The sequence below is a fragment of the Gallinula chloropus genome (assembly GCF_964237585.1).
Source record: "Gallinula chloropus genome assembly, chromosome: 32".
NCBI classification, from domain to species: Eukaryota; Metazoa; Chordata; class Aves; order Gruiformes; family Rallidae; genus Gallinula; species Gallinula chloropus.
The window spans coordinates 688,316-712,581 of NC_140117.1; the positions used below are offsets into that span (position 1 = coordinate 688,316).

Here is a 24,266-nt window from a genome sequence, read left to right on the forward strand (position 1 = left end):
CCTGAGTTCAACCTGAACACCAGCCCAAGCCAGCAGAAGCTTCCGGAAAGGGAGGCAGCTCTGGTCCGATATAGGGACCAGGATTTGCTGGCTCAGAGTGCAGCAGAAGGATCTTTGCAGGATCTCTGACCAGCACGCTGCCCTTTGGGTTTGATTGTTAATAGGGGCTCTCCCCCACGCAGGGATTAAACCCCCTCAGGCTTCCTGCCCAGTTCCCCTCGGGCAGCTCCTCAGCATTCCGGAGTTCAGCCCTGACTCTGGCTCGGGGAGAGCTGAGCCCCTCAGAAAGGGGTTTTGTACAAACAAAGAGTCAATGGTGTCTCAGGGACAAATAACAGAGCACGAGGGTTTCTTACTCCTCTCACCCTACGGGGCAGTAAGAAAAAGAACACGGCACCTCCCAACCAAACTAAGGGGTCAAGCAGCTCAGGACTCGTTTTTACAGAGCCAAAGTCCTAGGGGAATCCTCTCCTGGGCAGGTGGATACCGAACCCAGCAGAGAGGGCTTTATCCAGAGGAAGCAGGCGATTGTTCTCCCAAGGTCATGTAGTGTGGGTGCTCCTTCCTCAGCTCCACGTGCCAGAGCAGAGCAGGCAAACCTGAGCCAGGCAAACCCAGCACACCAGAGGCGCCTGCTGTCAAGGGCCAAGAAGAGCCTGAGGTTGCACAGGTTCAGGAAAGTCTCTGCTAACCTCTCCCACAGACTCTGCTCCTGGAGCGGCATCGCTGCCCGAAGCTCGGCGTTTCCTTGCTGCCCTGGCTGGTACCTTCACCGCAGCAGCAGAAACCTCTTCAGCCTTCTCCTCACACCCAGGGATGGCAGCATCTAAACAACAAAGGCAGGACACGTGACAGCGTGACTTAAGAGGGGGTTCGGATTGCCATTTGCATGGCAGCCCAGCTCCTCAATCCCACCCAGAGCACTGGGATTCATTCCAAGCTGCACACCCTTCTGCACTTTCAGACACCCCTCAGTTTTCCAAGGGACACCAAACCCCAGAAGAACCAGGGCTGTGAACTACCTTTGTCATGGGTGCCACCTGGTCGTAGCTTTGGAGGTTCCTGCCCATCAGGATGTTCCGCAGGCGGATGAGGGCTGAGAAGACACAGAACAGGGATTTACAGCCACGGCTGAGCTTCACACAAACAAAACTCCCAGAGCTAATTGCTGTAGTTCCCCTTCCAAGCCCCCCTGAGATCATCTCAGATACACACACAGACACCGCAGAGCATCCCCCGCCTCTCCCAGCCAAGGCACCGCTAATTATCCCTCCACAGTGGGGTGATTCCCTTCTGTTAATGCTTCTTCATGAGTTACACTTGTTCCCAGCACCAAACACATGGCTTTGGCTAACGTGGAAAGGGCTTTGTTTCACTCTGCACAGGTTAACCCCCCCCAAGCCACACACTGCCCTTCAGCGGGGCAATGCCCCTGTGTTCAACGCTCCCTACGCCGGGACTCCCCCACAGCCGCTGCTCGCCCCCCCCCCCCCCCCCCCAGCCCTCTGCTCCTGCCCCACGCGGCTCCCAGGGCCCGTTTCTTTCCCAACTCCCCGCTTCCCAGACGGAAAAGCCCCCGGGGGGCCAAGGGGGGCGGGGTCGCCAGGGGCCTTCTCGGGGCGGGGGGACCCGCAGCTCCGCTCCCGCCCTGGGCTCCAACGCCCAGGAGAGGTCCCGCAGGCCGCACCCGGGAGGCCGCGGGGCCTCAGGGACGGGGCGAGGCCCTCGGGCGGCCCCAAGGCCTCGGGCCGGAGCGCTGACCTGGGGGGCGGCCTCTGCAGCGGCGGCGCGGCCGGGGACGGCTCGGGGGGCGCGGCGGGCGGCGGCCAAGAGGTCGCCGAGGGGCCCCGACAGCCATCGGCACAGAGGCACCGGCAGCCCGCGGCGGGAACGCGCCCGTCCTGCGCCGCGCCCGGCCCGGCCCCTCCCACCAGGGGGTGGGGCAGCCCCGCCATTGGCTCCGACCGCTGCCTGTCTGGGCGGAGCTGGGCCGGGCTGGGCCGTCCCTCCCCGGCTCTGCCCCCCGCTTGCCCGGCCCGGCCCTGCCCGGCCGCCCCTCCCAGGGCTGTGCGGGGCAGCCCCTCCAGTGGCTCCTCCCGCCGCCTGTCTGGGGAGGCAGAGCCCGGGCAGGAGAGGGGCGGCTCTCTCCTCTCCTCTCTCTCTCCGCCCCCCCACCGCAGGTTCTGCGGCCCGAGGGACGCAGGTGGGTGGGAGCGGCCGGCGGCCCGGCCCCTGGGCAGGTTCCCCCTCCGGTCTCCTCCCCCCGGCTCAGCGGGGGAGAGGACGGAGACCCGGGGCTTACCGAGCCCTTTCCCCAGCGCTCTCCCGGCGCTCGGGGCCTGTCTCCGCTCCCGCTCCCGCAGCACCGACCGGCTCAGCCATGGCCGAAGGCTCGACTGAGCGAGAGCGGCGGGTGGGCAGGACGCGTGTCCCGGGACACGGAGCGGGGACTTGGGAAGCGTTGAGCGGCCCCGCCCGGGACCGGCCGGACCGGCTGCCCGGGCAACGGCGACGCGCGACCGGTCGCCGAACCCGCCGGGAACGGCCGAACCCAGCGGGCGTGAACTGTTTCCCCTGTCCCGCTGGGTTCGGCTGGGTCCCGCAGCCACCCCGCTCCCCCTGCCCTGCCCGAGCCAGAAGGGCGGGGATGCGGGGAGGGAGCGAGGGAGCTGCGCGGGCAGCCGGGGTGAGGCTTCTCGGGGTGCCCCCGGGTTTCCACCCCGAGAATCCCGGCACCCCCTGTGTTTCCCTCACGTTTCTCCTTCCCGGGGAGAAGAGGATTCCCCACCGAGGCAAAACTCCCCCGTGTCAGACGGGAGGAGGATCGATCCCTTTGAACAGCCAGCGCTGGGGATCTCCTGCCTTCAAGTCAGGCTGCCAGCACTAGAACTAGATGCTGCCTCTCTCAGCACAGAGCAGATGAAGCCCCCAGCCCCATTTACACCAGCTACAAAGTCCCCACCACAAAGGCAGGGCTTATTCTCCCTGTCGTGACTTGTTGGCGCTGGTGGGCAGCGGATCAGCCGGGCTTCCAGGCCATTCTCCCTTCCCTTGTTGGAGCAGCTGTTTGTCCATCTTCTTCTCTCCTTGCTGAACATCCTGGCAGAAGGGAAAGAATGAAAAAAGGAGCTCAGGAGCTCAGGGTGTGAAGGGAACGTTTGTGATCTGGGGACAGAGCAAACTGCACAGGCTGTTCCCAAGACACTGGCACATTTGATGGAGGGGGACGTATATAAGGGAGCATAAGAAATCGCATTTATAATTAACACATAAATAAGAGTAAATTCAATTACTAACTATTGCAAGATGCTTGGAGGGAAAGCTGATTGGAACAAAATAAATGAGAGCAGGGCTGTGACTCGTGACCCCAGCAGCCCAAGGCAGGTGGCACCTGGGACGGATAAGGAGGAAGCATCAGAAGGAAGGTAGTTCTTGGGATGGATGAGGAGGAGCCCCCTACTCACTCAGATCCCTGTGGGGACAGACAGGGACCATCTGTCAGCAGACAGACGGTCTGTTTCCAGACAGGCAGGAAGCCGGGTTTATCCCACGCCCTGGGACCCCGCTCCAGGGATCCGCATCCCTCAGGGGGGAAGGGATCGCGATGTCCCAGGTCAAAGGAAACTCCCGTAAAGGAAAGAAAGAGTCCAGATCCATCTGTCTCTGACCATCTCGGGGTGCACCGCTCCCGGAGGCACTGCAATACCGGGACGATGCGCGGAGCGGAGGGAGCAAGCTCCGGGTCCAACTCCCAGACCCAAAAATCCGTTTAATATAAAGTCCTCTCATCGAGGACGTATCAGATATTAAACTGATAAGAACAGATACTACACTTGATCTTAGCCAAAAGGCCGAGAAGCGATACCTGACACCAACCCAGTACCTCCACACACCCCCGCCGGCACTCACACAACTCACGGATGCTACACATCGGCCCCAAAACACCCCCACGTTCCGCTCGCATTCCCATTCCCCTACCTATCCCGCCTCTTCCCGCCGGGATTCGCTTCTCCCGGCTCCGGGAAACCGGCGGAGATCTCCGCACCGAGCACTCCCAGCAGCCCGTGCGCGCCCCGCTGCTCTCGATTTGCATGGACACGCCCCTCTGCAGCCGCTGCTCTGGCCGCTGTCCTCCCCAAACAGCACCCAGCTTCTTCCTTCCCCCTTCCTGCTCCTCCCGCCCGGCCTTATCCTTCCTTTACCTTCCCTCCCCCACTCCCACCCCCGCCCCCTCCCCCGCCCGCTCCCCCCCAGCCTTTCCCCCCTGGTTCCCAGCACCGGACACTCAGCCGAGCGCTGCGAAGCTCCCCGAGCCCCCGGGGATGGAGCAGCGGGAGCCGAGGGGAAGGTTCTCCCCGCTCCCGCTCTACACATCGTGTAGATCCACACAAGGCTGCCCAGGGCCCCATCCAGCCTGGCCCTGAACACCTCCCGGGACTGAGCATCCCCCACCTCTCTGGGCAGCCTGTTCCAGCAGGAAGAAATGGACATTTTAAGAAGTACAAATGCCAGAGTTCATTGGGTGCTGTTAGCTGCTGGGAACATGCTCTCTCTTGTCCTTCTTCCTTGCTTGACCTCCTGTCATTCACGCCACCCTGGCGTCCCATGAAGGAAACAGCCCTGTGGAGCCAGAGGGTGGTGTAGGGGACCGTCTCCAACAATTCAGAGACTGTGTCAGGTGTTTGTCTCAACCCTGCTGGAACATTCCACCACCAGCTCTCCCCACTGTCAGCAGTGCCCCAACGGTCACACTGCAAGACCAGATGCTTCCTGCCTTCCTATGGCCCCCAATGCAGAGCTGAGTGAATTTAACCCAAGCCCTGCGCATGCGCCCAGACCCGGGGTCTGGAAGAGAGAGGGGCCTGGAGACCCCTGAAGACCACCTGAAACCTCCCAGCGACGGTACTGGGCAGGCACACCACCACTGCGTGGGGGGGTGGCTAAACAAAGTAGCTCTTGGAATATGCTGATTGATTCCTGGAAGGAGTGAATACAACACAATAAAAGAACAGAGGTGACCAACGTGGAGGGAACGTTCCCCCACTGGACCTGAAGACATTGGACTGACAGGACACTGCAGCTCTGTGGTGGTAGAGATTGAAATCTCTCTCTCTCTCTTTCTCTTTCCACTCTTTTTTCATTCTTCCCCCCTTCTCTGAGCCCATGGACACTGACAAGGAGCCTGTGCACAGGGACAAAAGCCCCACAGAGACGGTCCAGAAGCCGCCTGGCCAGAATCCGCCTTGTCAGCCATCGGATCAGGGACCCACTTGGTCTCTACACCCACCGCTCCCATCCACACCTCCCACCCAACTCCCCCAGAAATCACTGTCTCCTGAGGAATCAGTTTGCAGCATTTGTTGGGATGTGCCCCAGGCTCAGGGATGCGTTTATCCACTGAGAGCAAGGCTGGGCACAGAGCAGAAGGAGTTTGGATGGCGACCATTGAAAGTGGGCAGCTTCCTTGAAAATTCACCTGGGAAACACAACCCCCCGTTTGGGTCGAGCGATGGCCGCTTACTAAAGAAAAACTTGCCCCCTTCCAAGATTGAATAGAGGAGCAACTGGCCAAGGGACACATCCAGCCCTCCACAAGCCCGTGGAACTCGCCTATTTTTACCATCCCTGAACAGGACGGGAGATGGCGCTTGGTGCACGAGGTAAGAAAAGTCGGTGAAGTGATGGAAGATGCGGGAGCTTCGCAGCCCGGTCTGCCACCTCCAAACGTGAGACCTAAAAATTGGGACGTTTGGATTGTTTTTTCACTATTCCCTTACACCCTGATGATTATGAGAAATTTGCCTTTTCAGTCCCTACTGTAAACAAAACTGAACCCATGGAAAGGTGTCACTGGGTGGTGCTCCCACAAGGCATGAAAAATTCACCCACTGTGTGCCAGGCTCATGTAGCCTGGGCACTTGCTCCAGTACGAAGAGCCCATCCTGATCTCATCTTTTATCATCACATAGATGAGGTACTGATTGTGGGAACAAACTTGGACACTGAAGGTTTGATTCATGAGTTGACAGGGCATTTGGAAAGCAAGGGGTTACAGATTGCTCCAGAGAAAATTTCGAAAGAAGCCAGTGTGGAAATCTCTGGGGTGGCAGATTGATAAAAGTACCGTAACACCCCAAAGGATTGAGATCCCAGCTGAGGTCAGCACGTTAAATGATGCTCAAAAGCTGCTTGGAGATACTAACTGGGTTAGACCATTGTGTGGCATTACGAATAGGGAATTGGAACCTGTAGTGGCATTGCTAAAGGGAGGAGGTGGTGCAGGAGCACCCAGAATCCTGTCAGAAGCAGCTAAAAAGGCCCTGGAAGTCATTAGTAACAAAATCAAAAATACATATACCCATGGATGGGATGCTGAGTGGGACATAGGAGTCACAGTCGTTAATCCAACAGAATGTGTGTTTGCTATTATAATGCAGTGGACTAATGACAAAGGTCCCTTAAGGCTGTTAGAATGGGTGTTCCTGCCCATGCAGCCAAAGGGAACTGTAACTCTGTGTTTGGAGGCGACAGCCCAGGTCAGTGTAAAAGGCCACAATCACGTAGTAGAAACTGCAGGAACAGAACCCACATTTATTGTTGTTCCATCAGCAGCAGAGTATTTAGCTTGGGCCTTGAGGAACAGCACTGCCCTGCAAATAGCTTTATTAGACCACACAGGGGAAGTGAAAGTGCATTACCCACCACACAGAATCTCTACAGCAGCACAGAACTGTCCAACAGAAGAAAAGCCCTTGTTGTCTGGGTGTGCGGTTCGGGGTGTTCCAGTGTTCACTGATGCAGGGGGAAGAGCTCAGAAGGCTGCGATTCCATGGCAGGAGAATGGGAAATGGCAGGATTTGCTATTCAAAGGAGCCCAAGCCTCAATCAGCAGCTGGAGCTGCAGGCGGTTGTGAGAGTGTGTGACAAGCGGAAAGCCGAACCGGTTCATCTGGTCTGTGACTCCCTGTGTGTGGTGGGAATAGTGACCCGAATGGAACGGGCACTATTGAAAGGGGTTTCAGATGAGAGATTATATAGATTGTTTAAGGAATTCTGGCTCCTGCTGTCTAACCAACAGCATCAGTACTTTATTACCCATATTGGCAGCCACACGGGACTAACTCAGGGTCTGGCAGAGGCAATCAGAGAGCAGCCAGGTTGGCAGCACCAGCGTGGGCTGCTCCCTCGGCAGAGCGCTGTGCACAGGCTCGGAGATCACATGAATCCTTTCATCAATCTGCCAGGGAGCTTCAACGACAACACCACCTGTCAGTTGCTGAGGCTAAAGGGCTTGTACAGTTGTGCCTGGACTGTCATCAGTGGCCTTGCCCTTGGCGTCAATCCTCGTGGCACAGGCCCACTAGAAGTCTGGCAAATGGACGTTACACACCTCCTAGAATTTGGCCGGCTGTGGTGGTTTAGCCCTGGCTGGAGGCCAGACATCCACCCAAGTCAGTCTATTACTTCCCTTCTTAGTTGGACAGGAGAGAAAACAATATATTAAGAGGCTCAGGAATCAAAATAAGGACAGGGAGAGATCACTCTGTCATCAATGATGTGGGCAAACCAGACTCAACACAAAGTGAAGAAGAGAAAAACTACTCTACTTTATTACACTACACTACAGCTACAAAGAACAGTGAAGAAAAACTGGATTTGGGAGCACAACCAGATCTTAAAACAAACACACCCAGATCTTAAAACACTTGCCCCCACCACTCCCTTCTTAGCAGACTTTAGTCAGGATTTTGCTCCCTTCTTCCCCCCTGTTCACAGTGTTAGAAATGCCAATGGTCCTAAAGAAAGGACTTGAGGTAGACACCTTAGTGAAGCAGTAATTTATTATACATTCTTGCAAGAGTGGGTGACCTAACAAAGTAGGCACACCTTTGATCAGAGTTTGTAGCACTTTTATTACATATCCTTGTTCAAAAATCATTAGGTTACCTCACACACCTGTACATAGTCATAACTTGTCCCACTTCATATTAAAATGTGTCCCAAGAGGTGATTTCCATAAACTCCTCCCAGCTGCGCCTGCGCACTGCTGTTTGGTGGTGGTCGTTGAGGGTCATGGGGATGAAGTCGGATGGCTCCTCTTCGTCACCGCAAGTAACCTTCTGTCTTGTGCAGACTCAGTTACCCCTTGACTCTGATCCCAACTACAAGTTTGATTTCAGCAGGTTTTGTATACCTGCAAGGACAAGGGGGAGCTTGAACTAGTTACAGTGAAATGCTTTGCCTGCATTTGTGACCAATTACAAGACAGATAAGGAGTTTGTTAGACCGATGGGGGTAACTGCACCTCATCAAAGATATCATTTTATTTTAACAGAGCACATCGTCCTCGAGTGCATAATTTACTCAAAAATTGGTGTTAGACTCAAACTTATGTCTCAATTGGTGTTTCTTCTTTATCAGTGAGGCAGAGTCATTCAAGCCAGGCATTGTTTATGGGAGGTCACCCCTATGGCACTTCAAACCATCCTGTTAGCAAGTCTTCCTTAACCCTTTACAAGCATCTTAATGCAATATTTCAGCAATGTTGAGACATAAGTCCACAGTTTTCCCACCCTGTCACCCATTACTTAGCAAATGAATCTTTAGGTGGGGCTCCAGGCCTGGTCAGAGCTGGCTGGAGTCTTCTTTTTTGTCATGCGCCATCATCATGGAGGAACTACTGGGTTCACTGGATTCATGCATGTGTGAGCTTCCTTTTCTAGTACTTTCTGTGGGGAGGTGGTGGGGGAAAACTGCGCATGTGCATTTCCACAAACACAGTCAGGTGAACAAGCACTGGAGCAGCACAAAATGGCTGGCGTTGGTGAGGATGAGACCCCAAATCCCTCCCCTGAACCTCGTCCTTCAACTCCAGGAGTGGTAAGGTTTCCTTTCTCCAGCACTATAGCCAGGCAGTAGGGACAGTGTCCTTGCTATGGCTATAGTGGTGTATCATTCCCTTTCCATTAGACTTTCAGGCCGTCACAGCCTCCCCAACATGTGCAGTTTCACCTCCCGGAGCAACCAGAGAGGTGGGTGTTACTGAGACTGAGAGATCTCTTCAAACTCAGATAGTTGGTTTAGAAAGAATCAAGGTTTTCCTGTTCTGTTACTGCTTTACTTCTAGGCAGAGGACCCATGCTTCTCCTCTCAGGGTTGCAGATGCTGTGGTGATGTGTGAACGATGCTGTGTGATAGAAATTTATGCACTGTTAGGAGCTCTTGTTATTTTGGTTTTGTTCTTGATTGTGGCTGGTTTCAATTGTTGGTACAGCTGTGTACACCAGTAAAGTTCAGTTTTGTTCAGTTAACCAAGAGTTTCTATATATCCTAAATTCTTCTACAGAAAATAAAATAACCCTTTTCAATTTGCAAAAGCAACATTTCCCAGCATTTTCCACACCAGCAAACCTGCTGTGGCATGGATCCATCTGTTCACAAGCTGTAGATGGTCTCTGCTCCCCGTTCTTATCCATGGGCTGCAGGGGGACAGCCTGCTTCTACCATGGTTTCTCCACAGGCCGCAGGGGAATCTTTCTCTCCGGCACCCGGAGTGCCTCATTCTTCCCCCCCTCTCCTTCTTCCCTGGCCTTGGTGTCCACATGGCTTCTTACATCTTCTTACTCCCTTCTCTGGGGGCAAAATGCAGCTGCCTGCGTTTGGTTTTTTTTTGCCTATATGTTATTCCCAGAAGCGTTGTGACCATCACTGATGGGCTTGGCCTTGGCCAGCAGCAACTCTGGCCTTGAATCGGCTGATGTTTACTTTCTGAGGCCTTCAGAGAGCTTCTAGCTGCTGCTTTCAGCAGTCATCTCTGCAGCCCCCCATCCCTTCTCCATAAAACACAGCTATGCAAAACTGCAACAAATGAGTAAGTCTACTTATACATCTATGTATAACTGGTACCTGACTAGTGCTAAAGGATCATCCTTTTTGCTATCTGTGTTTAGAATGTTGGAGCTTTCCAGTACCTACATTTTTGCTGAAGGATTGTATAGATTGTTTAAGGAACTGTGGCTTCTATTATGTGGCTGACAGCATCAGTATTTTATTACCCATATCCGCAGCCACACTGCATTAACTCAAGGTCTAGCAGAAGGAAATGAGAGAGCAGACAGGTTGGCAGCACCAGCATGGGCTGCTCCCTCAGTAGGTCGTTTTGCACAAGCTCAAAGGTCACATGAATTCTTTCATCAGTCTGCCAAGGTGCTTCAACGACAACACCACCTGTCAATTGCTGAGGCTAAAGGGCTTGTACAGTTGTGCCTGGACTGTCAGCAGTTCACCAGTGGCCTTGCCCCTGGTGTCAATCCTCGTGGCACAGGCCCACTAGAAGTCTGGCAAATGGACGTTACACACCTCCCAGAATTTGGTGGGCAAAAGTATGTCCATGTTTGTCTAGATCCCTTTTCTCTGGCAGTGTGGGGCTACTGCACAAACAGGGGAATCCAGTAAACATGTCCAACACCACGTGTGCTCTGCCACAGCAGCACTTGGGGACCCCCTGAAATCAAAACCAACAACGGCCCAGGATATAGAGCACAGGCAACACAAACCTTCTTCCAGTTCTGGGGCATTACCCATGTCACAGGGACACCACATTCGCTCACAGGCCAGGCCATGGTGGAATGAATGAATCAAACTCTCAAGCGTTTGATTCACAAACAAAAAGGGGGAGAGAAGGAGATCTCTGCAGCTGATCAACTAAACATTATTTAAGTCTGCCACAGGACAGTTTGGTACCTCCAATGGTGAAACATGGAGTAGGTTTGAAAGGAGGTTTGGAAGGGATCAAAGAAAGTCCATGTCAGGTGTTAGTAAGAAATGAAGTTACAGGTACTAACTTGGGGAAGGAGATCTGCCTGTGTCATTACAGATACGGGAACCAAGTGGGGACCAGCCAAGTGGATAAATCTGTGGATCCAGAAGAAAGCAAGTCTGCATGAACCAGGATGGGATCCTGATCCCAGGAACTGAACTCAAGTGTTCCAAGTGCAGCCACGCTGGACTTGAGTTTTGTTATGGGAAATATTGAACTATTTAACAGTCTTTGAAATACGCCTGTAAATTAGTGAAATAGTGACTTCCACACAGCCTAAGGTCACTGACAATAATGGCTGCCTGTACCAGAAGAGAAGCTGCTGTTACCTACACCCAGACACTCCTGACACTCCTGATTGGCAAAGCAAACAAATACAACAGCAAAGGTAGCTGAGGCTACGGATGTGGATTCTGTGAGACCTGCCCCCTCACAGAATCCTGCAGCAACTGATTTCCTATCACTGGCTCACGGACACGGGTGTCAAGATTCTGATGGCACGTGCTGCAGGAACCTGTCTGGCCACTCTCAGTCCATTCATGCCAGCATTCAGAAAATAACAGATCAAACACAAAAGATACAACAAGAAAATGGATTCTTTGGATTGGACAATTGGTTTCATGGGTGGGGAATGTCAGGATGGGTATTGTCAGTGGCCAGAACCGGATTGCTGATTTTAGCAGTTGTAGTGGTTGTCTTACTCTTCCTGCCATGTTTGTTGAGCTTTCTGCAAAGGGCCCTGCAGAGATCTCTACAGGCAGTTTCTGTAACACAAATACAAACGGGGAATTGTCAGGGAAGACAGCAGGCCTGGCAGCGGCCTAGCTCTCTTCACCCAAAACATAGGCCCTGACAACATCCTCGTGTGCCCATGAGACAGGACAAGTTACTCATGCTGAGAGGAACTTAATAATCACATTCCCAAAACACAGCGGCCTTGATGACAGGGGTACAGGCTGCCCTAAACCAAGGAGTTGTGATGGGAAGAACTTGGGAGTAACGGAACATGTCAAGAACCAGCCATAATAAGATGGTCACACAGCCGGTGTGCGGATGCTTTTAGGCATCAAAGGTAAACTAAGGATATTTAGCGATAAGATGGGTTATCAGAACTCATTATAATCACTAACCAATCAGTGGGCTGTGAACAGTGTATGTAACCAAGTAGCAGTTTTTCAGCTTGCCACGTTTGCAGTAACAAATGTCTCTAATCTGTGGGATTTCACCCAATAAACGGCTTCACCTGAAATTCATATCAAATTGGGTATTGCTCTCTGCCGGTCACCACAGTGGTAGAGTACAGGAATAGTGGGGGACATGGAGAGACAGTAAAGCCTTTGACACGGTTTCTCACAGCATTCTGACTGAGAAACTGGCTGCCACATCAGGAGGAGTGATCTCCAGTCTGCCCGGCGCTGGGATAAAGCTGACCTGCTTCACAGACACCGAGGCTGTTGAGTTTATTCCGGCTTTTCAAGCCTTTGGCAGGAAGATGTACAATGTCAGCGCATTTTTTGTGCTGCAGGGCCTCAAATCCCACCCTCTGATGGGAAACTTAGAAAAGATCCTATGTTTTCCTTATCCTGCTGAGTTCCAGAGCTCATTGCCTTTCTGAGTAAAGAGTCCATTCTCCAGGACATTTAGAACATTTCCCTACATTTCGAGCTGATACGGGATTTGGGATAACTCCTGGAGAGGGGCCGTGGGGCAGAGCAGGGGCTGCCCTGGGGAGCCGTCTGCAGTCCCATCCTGCCCTTGAGCACCAGTTTCTGGTTCCATCAGGTTGCTGGTGCAGGGGTTCTGGGGATTTCAGCCCCTCTTTGGGGGCAGGGGCAGCCCTTCTTTGCCAGATCCCCTCTGGGGTGGCTGTGACCCCCATCGCCCCCCTCTGCCTCCCTTCCCCTCCCTCCTCTCCAGTGTGGCAGCAGATGTGTCTCCCGGTGAGCCCCAGGGGCCTCCTGAGGTATTGGGTGACTCTCCACGTGCTCCAGCTGGGATCAGGTACGGATCCTGCAGGGCTGGTGGGGGCTTTCACGCGCTGTGGATGGCAGATGTGGGGCAGGAGCTGCCATGGGGAGGGGGGATCCCAGCCCGGAGCTTGGCCCTGCATGCTTTCACTTTCCCTTGGCTGCTGTGGCTGGAGCAGGGCTGACTGGGGTGGAGGTCATTTTCTGGAGCAGGTTCCCACTCCTGGGAAACCTCCTTCTCCTTCCAGTCCTTCCACTCCTATCCCAGTTTCTCTGGGGTCTCTGAACCATGGGAGGGCAAAGCAACACCCATGGCATGGAGTGTGCCCTGGTCATGCCAAGCTCAGCCCTGGCCTGCAACACCCTCAATTAACATAGGCACCATCTCTGTGTCTCTGTGTCCTTCTCCACGGCCAAGCTGACTTCAGAGTGGTGGGACCAGACGACCCTCTCCGTGTCACCGTGGGGCAGGACATTGTGCTGCCGTGTCACTTGTCCCCAGCCATGGACGCTCAGAGCTGGGACATCAGATGGATTTGGAAACAGGTCTCTGAAACGGTGCACCACTACCGACATGGGGAGGACGTGTCTGGGGACCAGATGAAGGAATATGCTGGGAGGACACAGCTGGCCAGAGATGGTCTCTCCAACGGAAGTTTGGACTTGCGAATCTCTGGGCTGAGACCCTCTGATGATGGTTATTACCTCTGCACCGTGACCGATGGTGCCTCTTATGGAGAAGCTTCGGTGGAGCTGGAGGTGTCAGGTTTGTGTGTGGTGTGGTGTTTGCAGGGGTTGCTGTGGTGTCCCTGGGCTTGTGTGTCCCTCCCAGACTCCTGTCCCGTCCCTTGGTGCCTCAGAAGAGCTGGCATGGTGTCTGGAAACCTTGGGGGGGTGCAGACGCTGCCTCAAAGTGCTGAAGCTGGGCAGCTCAGTTTTGCTGTGCCGGGAGGTTTAGAGGGAGATCTGGGGCTGTTGGGCATCAATACTGGGTGGTTCCTGCCCAGGTTGGGGTGGGTTTGGTGGGAGCAGTGAGGGGTCTGCTCTGGGATGTTGTGGTGGCCTTGGAGCTGAGCCCATCCCTACCTGACCCCAACCCCGGGCTCTTCCCCAGCCACAGGCTCTGGCCCTCAACTCTCTCTGGAGGGTTACGAGGCCGGAGGCATCCGGGTGCTGTGTCGATCGTCCGGATGGTTCCCACAACCAGAGGTGCTGTGGAAAGACCCCAACGGGCACCGTGTCCCCTCGGTCTCCCAGAGACGTTCCCCTGATGCCAGGGGCCTGTTTGACACTGAAGACGCCATCGTGGTGACGGGAACCAGCGAGGGAAACTGGTCCTGTGTGCTCAGGAACAGCCGCCTGGACCAGGAGCAGGAGGCGTCCCTGCGCATCTCCAGTGCGACGGCTGCAGCCAGCCCCTGCGGCGCTGGAGCAGGGCGGGGGGTGGCTGCCTTGCTTGGAGCAGCTTTGGGCTGGGCTTAGGGTGCAGTGTGGGGGTGTGGGGGCACGGGAGGACTCTGTCCCCTTGAGGCCAGGGCTCCCAGAACAAGGGCTGGGAGGTGTGGAGCGGGGGTCTCTTGGTCCTTCTCCCCATGGACACGAGTGTAAATTGGTCCCTTTTCCCTGTGGATGTGTTTGTTTCTCAGCTCCCTTTTTTCTTGATGCCCGTCCATGGATGGTCGGTCTGGACGTGCTCGTCGTGGTCTTTGTATTCTCCATTGGGATCATTTGCCTTGGAGCTTATCTCTGGAGAAGGAAAGGTGTGTTTACCCCCAAAAGATGTGTTCCCTTCATATATAAGCTCTTTCGGCTCGGATGGAAGGGGACGAGGACACGGTGGGGTGTGGGCAGGAGGACAGGGAGCATGGCCAAAGCACTTGGCTGGTGGGAGGGTCCCAGAGACCCTCTGGAGCTGTTCCCACTGAGGAAGCAAGCTGCTCTCCTGACCTCCTCTTCCTCTGGCATTGCTTTCCAGCGCTGCAGTTTTCCAGAGAGCTGGGTGAGTCCTTCTGGCCCCTTCCCCCAGCAAAACCTCCTGCCACAGGAGACCCCTTGGGAGGGACTTGGCTCTGTGGGGTTCCTGACATTGGGGCTGAGATCCGGAAAGCCTGGGTAGGCTGGCAGGGGGATGGGATGGGAGGGAGCCATTCCCGGGAGCAAGGTGGTCTGGTCCTATTCCCCAAAAAGAAGGAGTTTAGGATCATCCTGAGCTCTGTGTGCTCTTGTGGGATCTGCCATGGGGTGAGTGGTTGTTCCCTCTGGTTACATGTCGCTTCTTGGTTTTGCTTTCCAGGGAAACGGGATGCAGCCCTGGGTGAGTGTGGTGGAAGGAGCCATTCCTGGGGTCAGGGATTTGCCCTTCCCAAAGAGGAATTTGGGGTCTGCCTGAGCTCTGACGGCTCCTCATGGGCAGTTCTGGGATGATCAGATGTCCCCCTGATCAAACATTCCTTTCCCTTTGCTTTCCAGAGGAACAAGATGTAGCCCTGGGTGAGTGTCCATGAGCTCCATCACATCATGGGGTCCTGTCCAGGATTTCGGTGCTTGGACCTTTCAGCCACTGCTCGTCCTCTCCATCCCCCATCCCTGGGTCTGGGAATGCTCAAGGCCATGTGCCTGGAATGGCGGGCAGCTCGGGGAGACCAGCATGGGGATGGTCCCTCTCCCTTCCCAAGTACTCCTGGTACCAGTATGGAACATTACCAGAACAAGGGAAGCCATTCCTGGGGATTTTTGGGGAGTTTCCATTTCCCACTCAGGAATTTGGGGTCTGTCCATGCTCTTCATGGGCAGTTCTGGGGTGACAAGCTCTGCCCTCTGATCAAATATTGCTTTTTATTTTAATTTCCAGAGGAACGAGATGCAGCCCTGGGTGAGTGTCCATGAGCCCCGGCACAGCCTGGGATCTCATTGCTTAGCCATTTCCCCTCTGTACCTGTTCTCTCCATCCCGCATCCCTGGGGCTGGGAAGGCCCAAGGCCATGTGCCTGGGAGGGTGGGCAGCTCAGGCAGAGCAGTGCGGGGATGGATCCTCTGCTCTGCCCAGAGCTGCTGGGGACCAGCTCTGGGATGTGACCAGCTCTCCTCTCTCCTTGTAGCCTGGAGGAAGTTTCTGCTGCCCCACACTCCAGGTAACTGGGCGGTTGGGTGCCGCTCTGGGTGGTTCTGTTTTTCCATGGGACCAAGCTCAGCCATGGCCATGCTGGGACTGGCTCTGGGATGGGATCTCTTGGAGGATGGAGATTCCCTGTGTTCTGCCCCGTGGGGCAGATTCTGGCCACAGCGGGGTGAAACCTGCCCAGTGCTGAGCTCTGCCCCTGATGCTCTGGCTCTTCCTGTCCCTGCAGACGTGGTGACCCTGGATCCCAACACAGCTCATCCCAGGATTATCCTGTCCCAGGATGGGAGAAGTGTGAGATGGGGAACAACACGGCAGAACCTGCCTGACACCCCTCAGAGATTTACATATCGGTTCTGCGTGCTGGGCCAGGAGGGATTCAGTGAGGGGAGACACTGCTGGGAGGTGGAGGTGAAGGAGCAGGTGGGAGGTAATCCATGGTGGGCTCTGGGGGTGGCCAGGAACTCTCTGAACAAGAAGGAGGATATATACATGAGCCCCGAAGAAGGTATCTGGGGCATTGAGTACTGTGGAGGGTACATTCAGTCTCTCACCTGCCCTCGCAAACGTCCTCCCGTGTCCCGGGTCCCCAGCAGAGTCTGGGTGTGTCTGGACTGCCCGCGGGGGCTGGTGACTTTCATCGATGGTCACAGTGGGGCTGAGATCTTCACTTTCCCACCAGCCTCATTCAATGGAGAGACCATCTGGCCCTGGTTTTTGGTGGGGACAGAGGGAACCGAACTGTGCCTCACGGACAGCACCTCCAGTTCCCCTTCTACCTCCAGCACCTCCCTGCAGAGGCCCTACCCTTCTGCAGACCCTGCCCGTGTTCCTCTCGGCCCTGCCCCAGCAGAGCAGGACAGGAGCCAATAAAGCTTTGTGGGTGAACATGGAGTCTGGCTGTGGGGGTTCCTGGGGGGTTTGTCCTGATTCCTGGCTGCTGCTGAAGGGGATTTGCAGCGGGCTTGGAGCAGTGGTTGGAGCAGGAGCCTGGGGGCAGCTGCCAGCAGGGTGAGCACAGGGCAGGGGGTAGGAGGTGGGGAGCACTCAGGACAAATCAGGCCCTTCTTGACTTGGTCCTGGGGAGCCCCCACTCTGCCAGCACCCTGTGTCCCTGGGATGCCCCAGCTCTGCATCCTTCCACGTGGCACAAACCTGTTGGGATCAAGTCTGAGGTGTCTTTCCCTGCTGCCCTTCCGAGCTGGGCACTCGGTACAGGTGGTGGCTCCTGGCTGGGTTTAGGGACTGGGATCTGTGCACAAAATACTCTTGGTACTCCAGCGGCTTTAGGGGCAGCAGAAGAGGAAAGTCCTGAGCAGGGACAGGATTTCCCCTCCTGGGGCTCTGGGAAAGTGGTATTTCCCAGTACTGACTGGTGTAGCTGATGCTGTGAAATTTGGTGCTGCAGTGGAGCTGGGGGTGGTGGGGTGGTGTCGGGGTGTGTTGGGTTTGTATGGGGTGGGTTGGGATGTTTGTGGGGTTGGTTTGGGTTGATGACAGTTGAGCTGAGTTCACTTGACTTGGCTTCAGTTGACCAGTGTTGACTGGTGTTCACTTCAGTTGAGTTCAGTTGAGGTGCCTTGAGGTGCCTTGGAGTGACTTGTCGAATTGACTTGACTTGACTTGGGAGGGGATGGGCTGTGTTGGGATATGATGGGATGGGAAGGGATAGGATGCTGCTGGGGCTGGGATCTGGGGGTGACCAAGCCCTCCAGGGCAGGAAGGGGCGGTGGACACAGGTTTGGGTCCGTGGTCATCCTTAAGCCCTTTTTGGGAGTGGAAACATCTCCTGTGGTGCCAAACCTTGCTGGGTACTGTTCCCCAGCAGAGACTGGCGGGAGAGGTGCTGCCGGGAGAGGTGCTGCTGGCACTCAGGTGGGCATGGGGAGGGGGTTGGGTTTCCTTCTCTGTGTTGTCCCTGGGAGTTGCTTAACGCTTTATTTTATGACTGTGGACTTTGGTGCCTGGAGGCGGAACTTCCTCTTAATGCCTGGGAGTGGGGCCACAAGTCTCATTCCCAGGGAGTAATTGTGAAACTGGGAAATGGTTGGGCTTTTCAGCAGCCTGCTGTAGGTGGCAGCTTGTTTCTATCCACTGAGCGACTTGTCTTTCTTAGGGGGTTTAGTGAGACAAAGTAGAGGGGAGCACCAGGGAGTTCACTTGACTTGACTTCAGTTGACTTCTGTTGACATGCGTTAACTTGACTTGACTTGAGGTGACTTGGAATGACTTGAGATCACTTGTAATGAAATGAGAGGACTTGACTTGACTTCAGTTGATGTCACTTGACTTACTTCAAATGCCTTCAGTTGCCTTGAGTTGACTTGGGTTGACTTAAGACGACTCGAGATGACTTGAGTTGACTTGAGCTGAATTGAGTTGATTTACCTGGACTTGCCTTGACTTGCCCTTGGGTTGCCTTGAGGGGACTTGAGGTGACTTCTTGTTTTGACTTAAGTTTAGATGCGATGGGTTATGTTAGGACATGATGGGATAGGATGAGATAGGATGCTGCTGGGAGTGGGGTTGGGGTGGGGAGACCCCTCCCGGACATGCAAAGGGGTGGAGACTATAGGAGAATGGTTTGGGGCTGTGTTCACACTCAAACCCTTTTTGGAACAGGAAACACCTCCTGAGATGCAGCTCCAGGAAAAGCCACCTTCAGCACCAGCACCCAGGTGGCGACAGGGAGGGGGCTGGGGTCCCTTTGTTCTCTTGTGCCTTGGGGCATCCAGCATTATTTGATGAGTCTGGACTTTGGTAGGAGGATGCGGAACTTCAGCTCCTTCCCTGGGGTGGGGCCTCAAGTTCTGCCCAGAGATGGGAATTCTGGAACTGGGCAAAGTTCAGGTTTCTTGAGAGCCTGGAGCAGGTGGCAGCTTGTGCCCAGCCAATGAGTGACTTTTCTGGATAGACATGGGATAACTCCTGGAAAGGGGCAGTGGGGCTGCCCCAGGAACCTGTCTGTGGTCCTGTCCTGCCCTTGAGCACTGGTTCCTGGCACCATCGGGTTGCTGGTGCAGGGGCCTTGGGGATTTTGGCACCTCTTTGGGGCAGAGGCAGCCCATCTTCACCTGATCACCTCTGGGGCTGCTGTGACCCTCATTGCCCTCTTCTACCTCCCTTCCCCTCCCTCCTCTCCAGTGTGGCCACAGATGTGGCTCCCGGCGAGCCCCAGGGGCCTCCTGAGATATTGTGTGACTCTCCACGTGCTCCAGCTGGGATCAGGTAGGGATCCTGCAGGGCTGGTGGGGGCTTTCACACACTCTGGATGGCAGATGTGGGGCAGGAGCTGCCATGGGGTGGGGGGAGCCCAGCCTGGAGCTCGGTCCTGCTTGCTTTTGCTTTTCCTTAGCTGCTGTGGCTGAAGCAGGGCTGACTGGGGTGGAGGTCGTTTTCTGAAGCAGGTTACTGCTCCTGGGAAACCTCCTTCTCCTTCCAGTCCTCTCTCTCTTGCTCAAGTTTCCCCAGGGTCTCTGGACCATGGGAGGGCAAAGCAACACCCATGGCATGGGGCGTGCAGCGCTCACATCAAGCTCGGCCCTGGCCTGCAACACCCTCAATTAACGTAGGCACCATCTCCGTGTCTCTGTGTCCTTCTCCATGTCCAAGCTGACTTCACAGTGGTGGGACCAGGCCATGCTCTCCGTGTCACCGTGGGGCAGGATGTGGTGCTGCCGTGTCACTTGTCCCCAGCCGTGGACGCTCAGAGCTGGGACATCAGGTGGATCCGGAAACAGGTCTCTGAAACGGTGCACCACTACCGACATGGGGAGGACGTGTACGGGGAGCAGATGGAGGAATATGTTGGGAGGACACAGCTGGTCAGAGATGGTCTCTCCAGAGGAAGGCTGGACTTGCGAATCTCTGGGCTGAGACCCTCTGATGATGGTTATTACCTCTGCACCATGACCGACGGTGCCTCCTATGGAGAAGCTTTGGTGGAGCTGGAGGTGTCAGGTTTGTGTGTGGTGCAGTGTTTGCAGGGGTTGTTGTCGTGTCCCTGGGCCCGTTTATCCCTTCCAGACCCATGTCCTGTCCCTTGGTGCCCCAGGGGAGCTGGCACAGTGTCTGGCAGCCTTGCAGGGGTGCAGACGCTGCCTGGAGGCGCTGAAGCTGGGCAGCTCAGTCTTGCTGTGCCGGGAGGTTTGGGGGGAGATCTGGGGCTGTTGGGCATCAACGCTGGGTGGTTCCTGCACAGGTTGGGGTGGGTTTGGTGGGAGTTGTGAGGGGTCTGTTCTGGCATCTGGTGGTGGCCTTGGAGCTGAGCCCATGCCCACCTGATTCCAACCCCGGGCTCTTCCCCAGCCACAGGCTCTGGCCCTCAGCTCTCTCTGGAGGGGTACGAGGCCGGAGGCATCCGGGTGCTGTGTCGATCGGCTGGATGGTTCCCGCAACCGGAGGTGCTGTGGAAAGACCCCGACGGGCACCGTGTCCCCTCGGTCTCCCAGAGACGTTCCCCTGATGCCAGGGGCCTGTTTGACACCGAAGATGCCATCGTGGTGACGGGGACCAGAGATGGGAACTGGTCCTGTGTGCTCAGGAACAGCCACCTGGCCCAGGAGCAGGAGGCGTCCCTGTGCATCTCCGGTGAGATGGCTGCAGCCAGCCCCTGCGGCGCTGGAGCAGGGCGGGGGGTGGCTGCCTGGCTGGGAGCAGCTTGGGTCTGGGCTTGGGGTGCAGCGTGGGGGGATGGGGCACAGGAGAACTCTTTCCCCTTGAGACCAGGGCTTGCAGGAAAAGGTCTGGGAGCTGTGGGGTGGGGGTCTCTTGGTCCTTCTCCCAACGGATGCGAGTGGAACTCGGTCCCTTTCCCTGTGGATCTGTTTCTTTCTCAGCTCCCTTTTTCCACGATGCCCATCCCTGGATGGTCGGTCTGGGTGTGCTCCTCGTGGTCCTTGTATTCTCCATTGGGATCATTTGCCTCGGAGTTTCTCTCTGGAGAAGGAAAGGTACGTTTGCTCCCAAAGGATGTGTTGCCTTCATCAAAAAACTCTTTGGGCTGGGATGGAAGTGGACAAGGATATGGTGGGGTGTGGGTGGAGAGGACAGGGAGCACAGCCAGAGTGCCTGCCTGGTCGGAAGGTCCCAAAGACCCTCTTGAGCTGTTCCTGCTGAGGAAGCAAGCTGCTCTCCTGATCTCCTCTTCCTCTGGCTTTGCTTTCCAGCGCTGATGTTTTCCAGAGAGCTGGGTGAGTCCTTCTGGCCCCTTCCCCCAGCAAAACCTCCTAGCACAGAAGCCTCCAGGAGGGACTTGGCATTGGGGGGTTCCTGACATTGGGGCTGAGCTCCAGAGAGCCTGGGTGGGCTGGCAGGAGGATGGGATGGGAGGGAGCCATTCCCGGGAGCGAGGCGGTCTGGTCCTACTCCCCAAAAAGAAGGAGTTTAGGATCAGCCAGAGCTCTGTGTGCTCCTGCGCGATCTGCCATGGGGTCACACATTGTTTGCTGGTTTTGCTTTCCAGGGAAACGGGATGCAGCCCTGGGTGAGTGTGGTGGAAGGAGACATTCCTTGTCTTCAGGGAGTTGTGCCCTTCCCAAAGAGGAATTTTGGGTCTGCCTGAGCTCTGACGGCTCCTCATGGGCAGTTTGGGGATGACAAAATGTCCCACCTGATCAAACATTGCTTTCTCTTTGCTTTCCAGAGGAACGAGATGCAGCCCTGAGTGAGTGTCCATGAGCTCCATCACATCATAGGGTCCCTTCCAGGATTTTGGTGCTTGGACCTTTCACCCCCTGCTCGTCCTCTCCATCCCCTGGTTCTGGGAAAGCTCAAGGCCATGTGCCTGGAATGGTGGGCAGCTTGGGGAGACCTGCATGGGGGTGGACCCTCTGCCCTGCCCAAGTACTCCTGGTACCAGTATGGAACATGACCAGCACCAGGGAAGCCATTCCTGGGGATATTTGGGGGGTGGTTCCATTTCTCACACAGCAATTTGGTGTGTGCCCAAGCTCTTCATGAGCAATTCTGGGGTGGCAAGCTCAGCCCTCTGATCAAATATTGCTTTTTATTTTAATTTCCAGAGGAACAAGGTGCAGCACTGGGTGAGTGTCCATGAGCTCCGGCACAGCCTTAGGTCCTGTCCTGGGATCTTGGTGCTTGGCCCTTTCCCTCCTTGCCCATCCTCGTTATCCTGGCATCCCTGGGGCTGGGAAAGCCCAAGGGCATGTGCCTGGGAGGGTGGGCAGCTCAGGGGGACCAGCGCGGGGATTGACCCTCTCCCTGCCCAGAGCTGCTGGACTGGCTCTGGGATGTGACCAGCTCTCCTCTCTCCTTGTAGCCTGGAGGAAGTTTCTGCTGCCCCACACTCCAGGTAACTGGGGGTTTGGGTGCCACTCAGGGGTATTCTCCTCCCGTGTGTTGTGTGCAAGGGGCTTCTGGGCTGGACAGTGTGTGGGACTGGCTGTGCCTGGGTATTTTGGGTGACTCCCCAACCCAGAGCGTGGCACCGGGCTGTTTCCCCTGCTCTCTTGTGGCCTGTTCCACCCTTTGTGAGCTCCATCAGTGAGGCCAAGAGGAGCCAATTCCCCCCAGACATCCCGGGCACTGCCCAGACCCAGCTGCTGCCTCCCCATCCTGCTCCTCCATGCTGGGGCCGCAGCCTGACTGGTGCCTGTTCCTATGGGAGTGAGCTCGGCTGTGGCTGTGCTGGGACTGGCCCTGGGATGGGATCTCTTGGAGGAAGGAGATGCCCCATGTCCTGCCCCGTGGGGCAGATCTTGGCCCCAGGGGGGTGAATTCTGCCCAGTGCTGAGCTCTGCCCCTGATGCTCTGGCTCCTCCTGTCCCTGCAGACGTGGTGACCCTGGATCCTGAAACGGCTCATCCCAAACTTGTCCTGTCCCAGGATGGGAGAAGTGTGAGATGGGGACCAACACAGCAGGACCTGCCTGACACCCCTCAGAGATTTACGTATCGGCCCTGTGTGGTGGGCCAGGAGGGGTTCAGTGAGGGGAGGCACTGCTGGGAGGTAGAGGTGAAGGGGGAGGTGGGAGGGGATTCATGGTGGGCTATGGGGGTGGTCAGGGACTCTGTGAACAGGAAGGGGCATATGCACATGAGCTCCAAAGAAGGGATCTGGGGGGTTGAGTACTGGGAACGGAAGTTTCAGTCTCTCACCTCTCCTCGCACCCCCCTGTCCCTGTCCCGGGTCCCCAGCAGAGTCTGGGTGTGTCTGGACTGCCCACAGGGGCTGGTGACTTTCATCGATGGTCACAGTGGGGCCGAGATCTTCACTTTCCCACCAGCCTCATTCAATGGAGAGACCATCCGACCCTGGTTTGCAGTGTGGACAGATGGAACTGAGCTGTGTCTCAGGGACAGCACCTCCTGCCCCACTTCCATGCCCCCCACAGCCCTGCAGATTCCCTGCCCTTCTGTAGACCCTGCCCACATTCCTCTCCTCCCTGCCACAGGATCAGATGTCCCTCTCAGCCCTGTCCCAACTCTTCCTGCCCAGGCAGAGCAGGATGGGACCCAATAAAGCTTTGTGGGTGAACATGGAGTGTGGCCGTGGGGGTTCCTGGGGGGTTTGTTCTGATTTCTGGCTGCAGCTGAAGGGGATTTGCAGTGGGCTTGGAGCAGTAGTTGGAGCAGGAGCCTGGGGGCAACTGCCAGCAGGGTAAGCACAGGGCAGGGGGTTGGAGGTGGGGGGCACTCACAACTCAGGCCCCTCTTGTGTTGGTTCTGGAGTGCCCCAATACTGCCAGCACCCTGTGTCCCCAGAGTGCCTCAGCCCTGCATCCTTTCACATGGCGCATTCCTGTTGGGCTCAAGCCTCAGGTGTGTTTCCCTCCTGCCCTTCCGAGCTGGGCACTCGGTACAGGCGGTGGCTCGTGGCTGGTTTAGGGACTGGGCTGCGTGAGCAAAAGCCTCTTTGTACCAGAGCAGCTTTAGGGGCAGCAGAAGACGAAAGTCCTGAGCAGGGACAGGATTCTCCCCCTGCGGCTCCGGGAAAGCGATATTTAGCAGTACTGACCTGTGTGCCTGCTGCTGCAGGTTTTGGTGCTGCGAGATGTGTGAGGACACTGGGGTCATGTGGGGGTGTGGTGGGTTTGGATGGGGTCACTTAGGATGTGTGTAGTGTTGGTTTGGGTTGAGTTGGTTTGAGCTGAGTTGACTTGTTGCCTTTACTTGCGCTGACTTGAGTTTGGATGGGTTTGGTTTCACACATCAAGGAGGGTTGCATTGGGATGTGATGGGGTGGGAAGTGATGGGATGGTGCTGTGGTCAAGGTCTGGGGGGGGTCCAGCCCTCCAGGGCATGGAAAGAAGAGGGGGGATGAGAGGGCATTGTTTAGGTCTGTGGGAACCAAGAGGAATGAGGAACCTGGGTGCCTGGCTCCTCGCAGCTGGCACCGATGT

At 55.9% G+C, this 24,266-nt stretch overlaps 2 protein-coding genes across 2 annotated transcripts in view; one reads left to right on the plus strand and one right to left on the minus strand.

Moving 5' to 3' along the window:
- The window catches only part of LOC311202782 (class I histocompatibility antigen, F10 alpha chain-like), a gene marked incomplete at its 5' end in the record, with an annotated part of 129,951 nt that overhangs the window by 62,798 nt on the left and 42,887 nt on the right, over nucleotides 1-24,266 (minus strand). The gene's annotated exons all lie outside the window — the stretch shown is intronic.
- On the plus strand, nucleotides 13,291-23,386 carry LOC311202833 (butyrophilin subfamily 1 member A1-like; the record flags this gene model as incomplete). The annotated part of the gene is made up of 12 exons (XM_084277483.1): nucleotides 13,291-13,552; nucleotides 13,901-14,182; nucleotides 15,080-15,100; nucleotides 15,256-15,276; nucleotides 15,638-15,658; nucleotides 16,134-16,556; nucleotides 19,049-19,132; nucleotides 19,517-19,864; nucleotides 20,213-20,494; nucleotides 20,743-20,804; nucleotides 22,190-22,217; nucleotides 22,698-23,386. 12 exons carry the CDS (start codon nucleotides 13,291-13,293, stop codon nucleotides 23,384-23,386), a joined length of 2,523 nt encoding a protein of 840 aa, XP_084133609.1.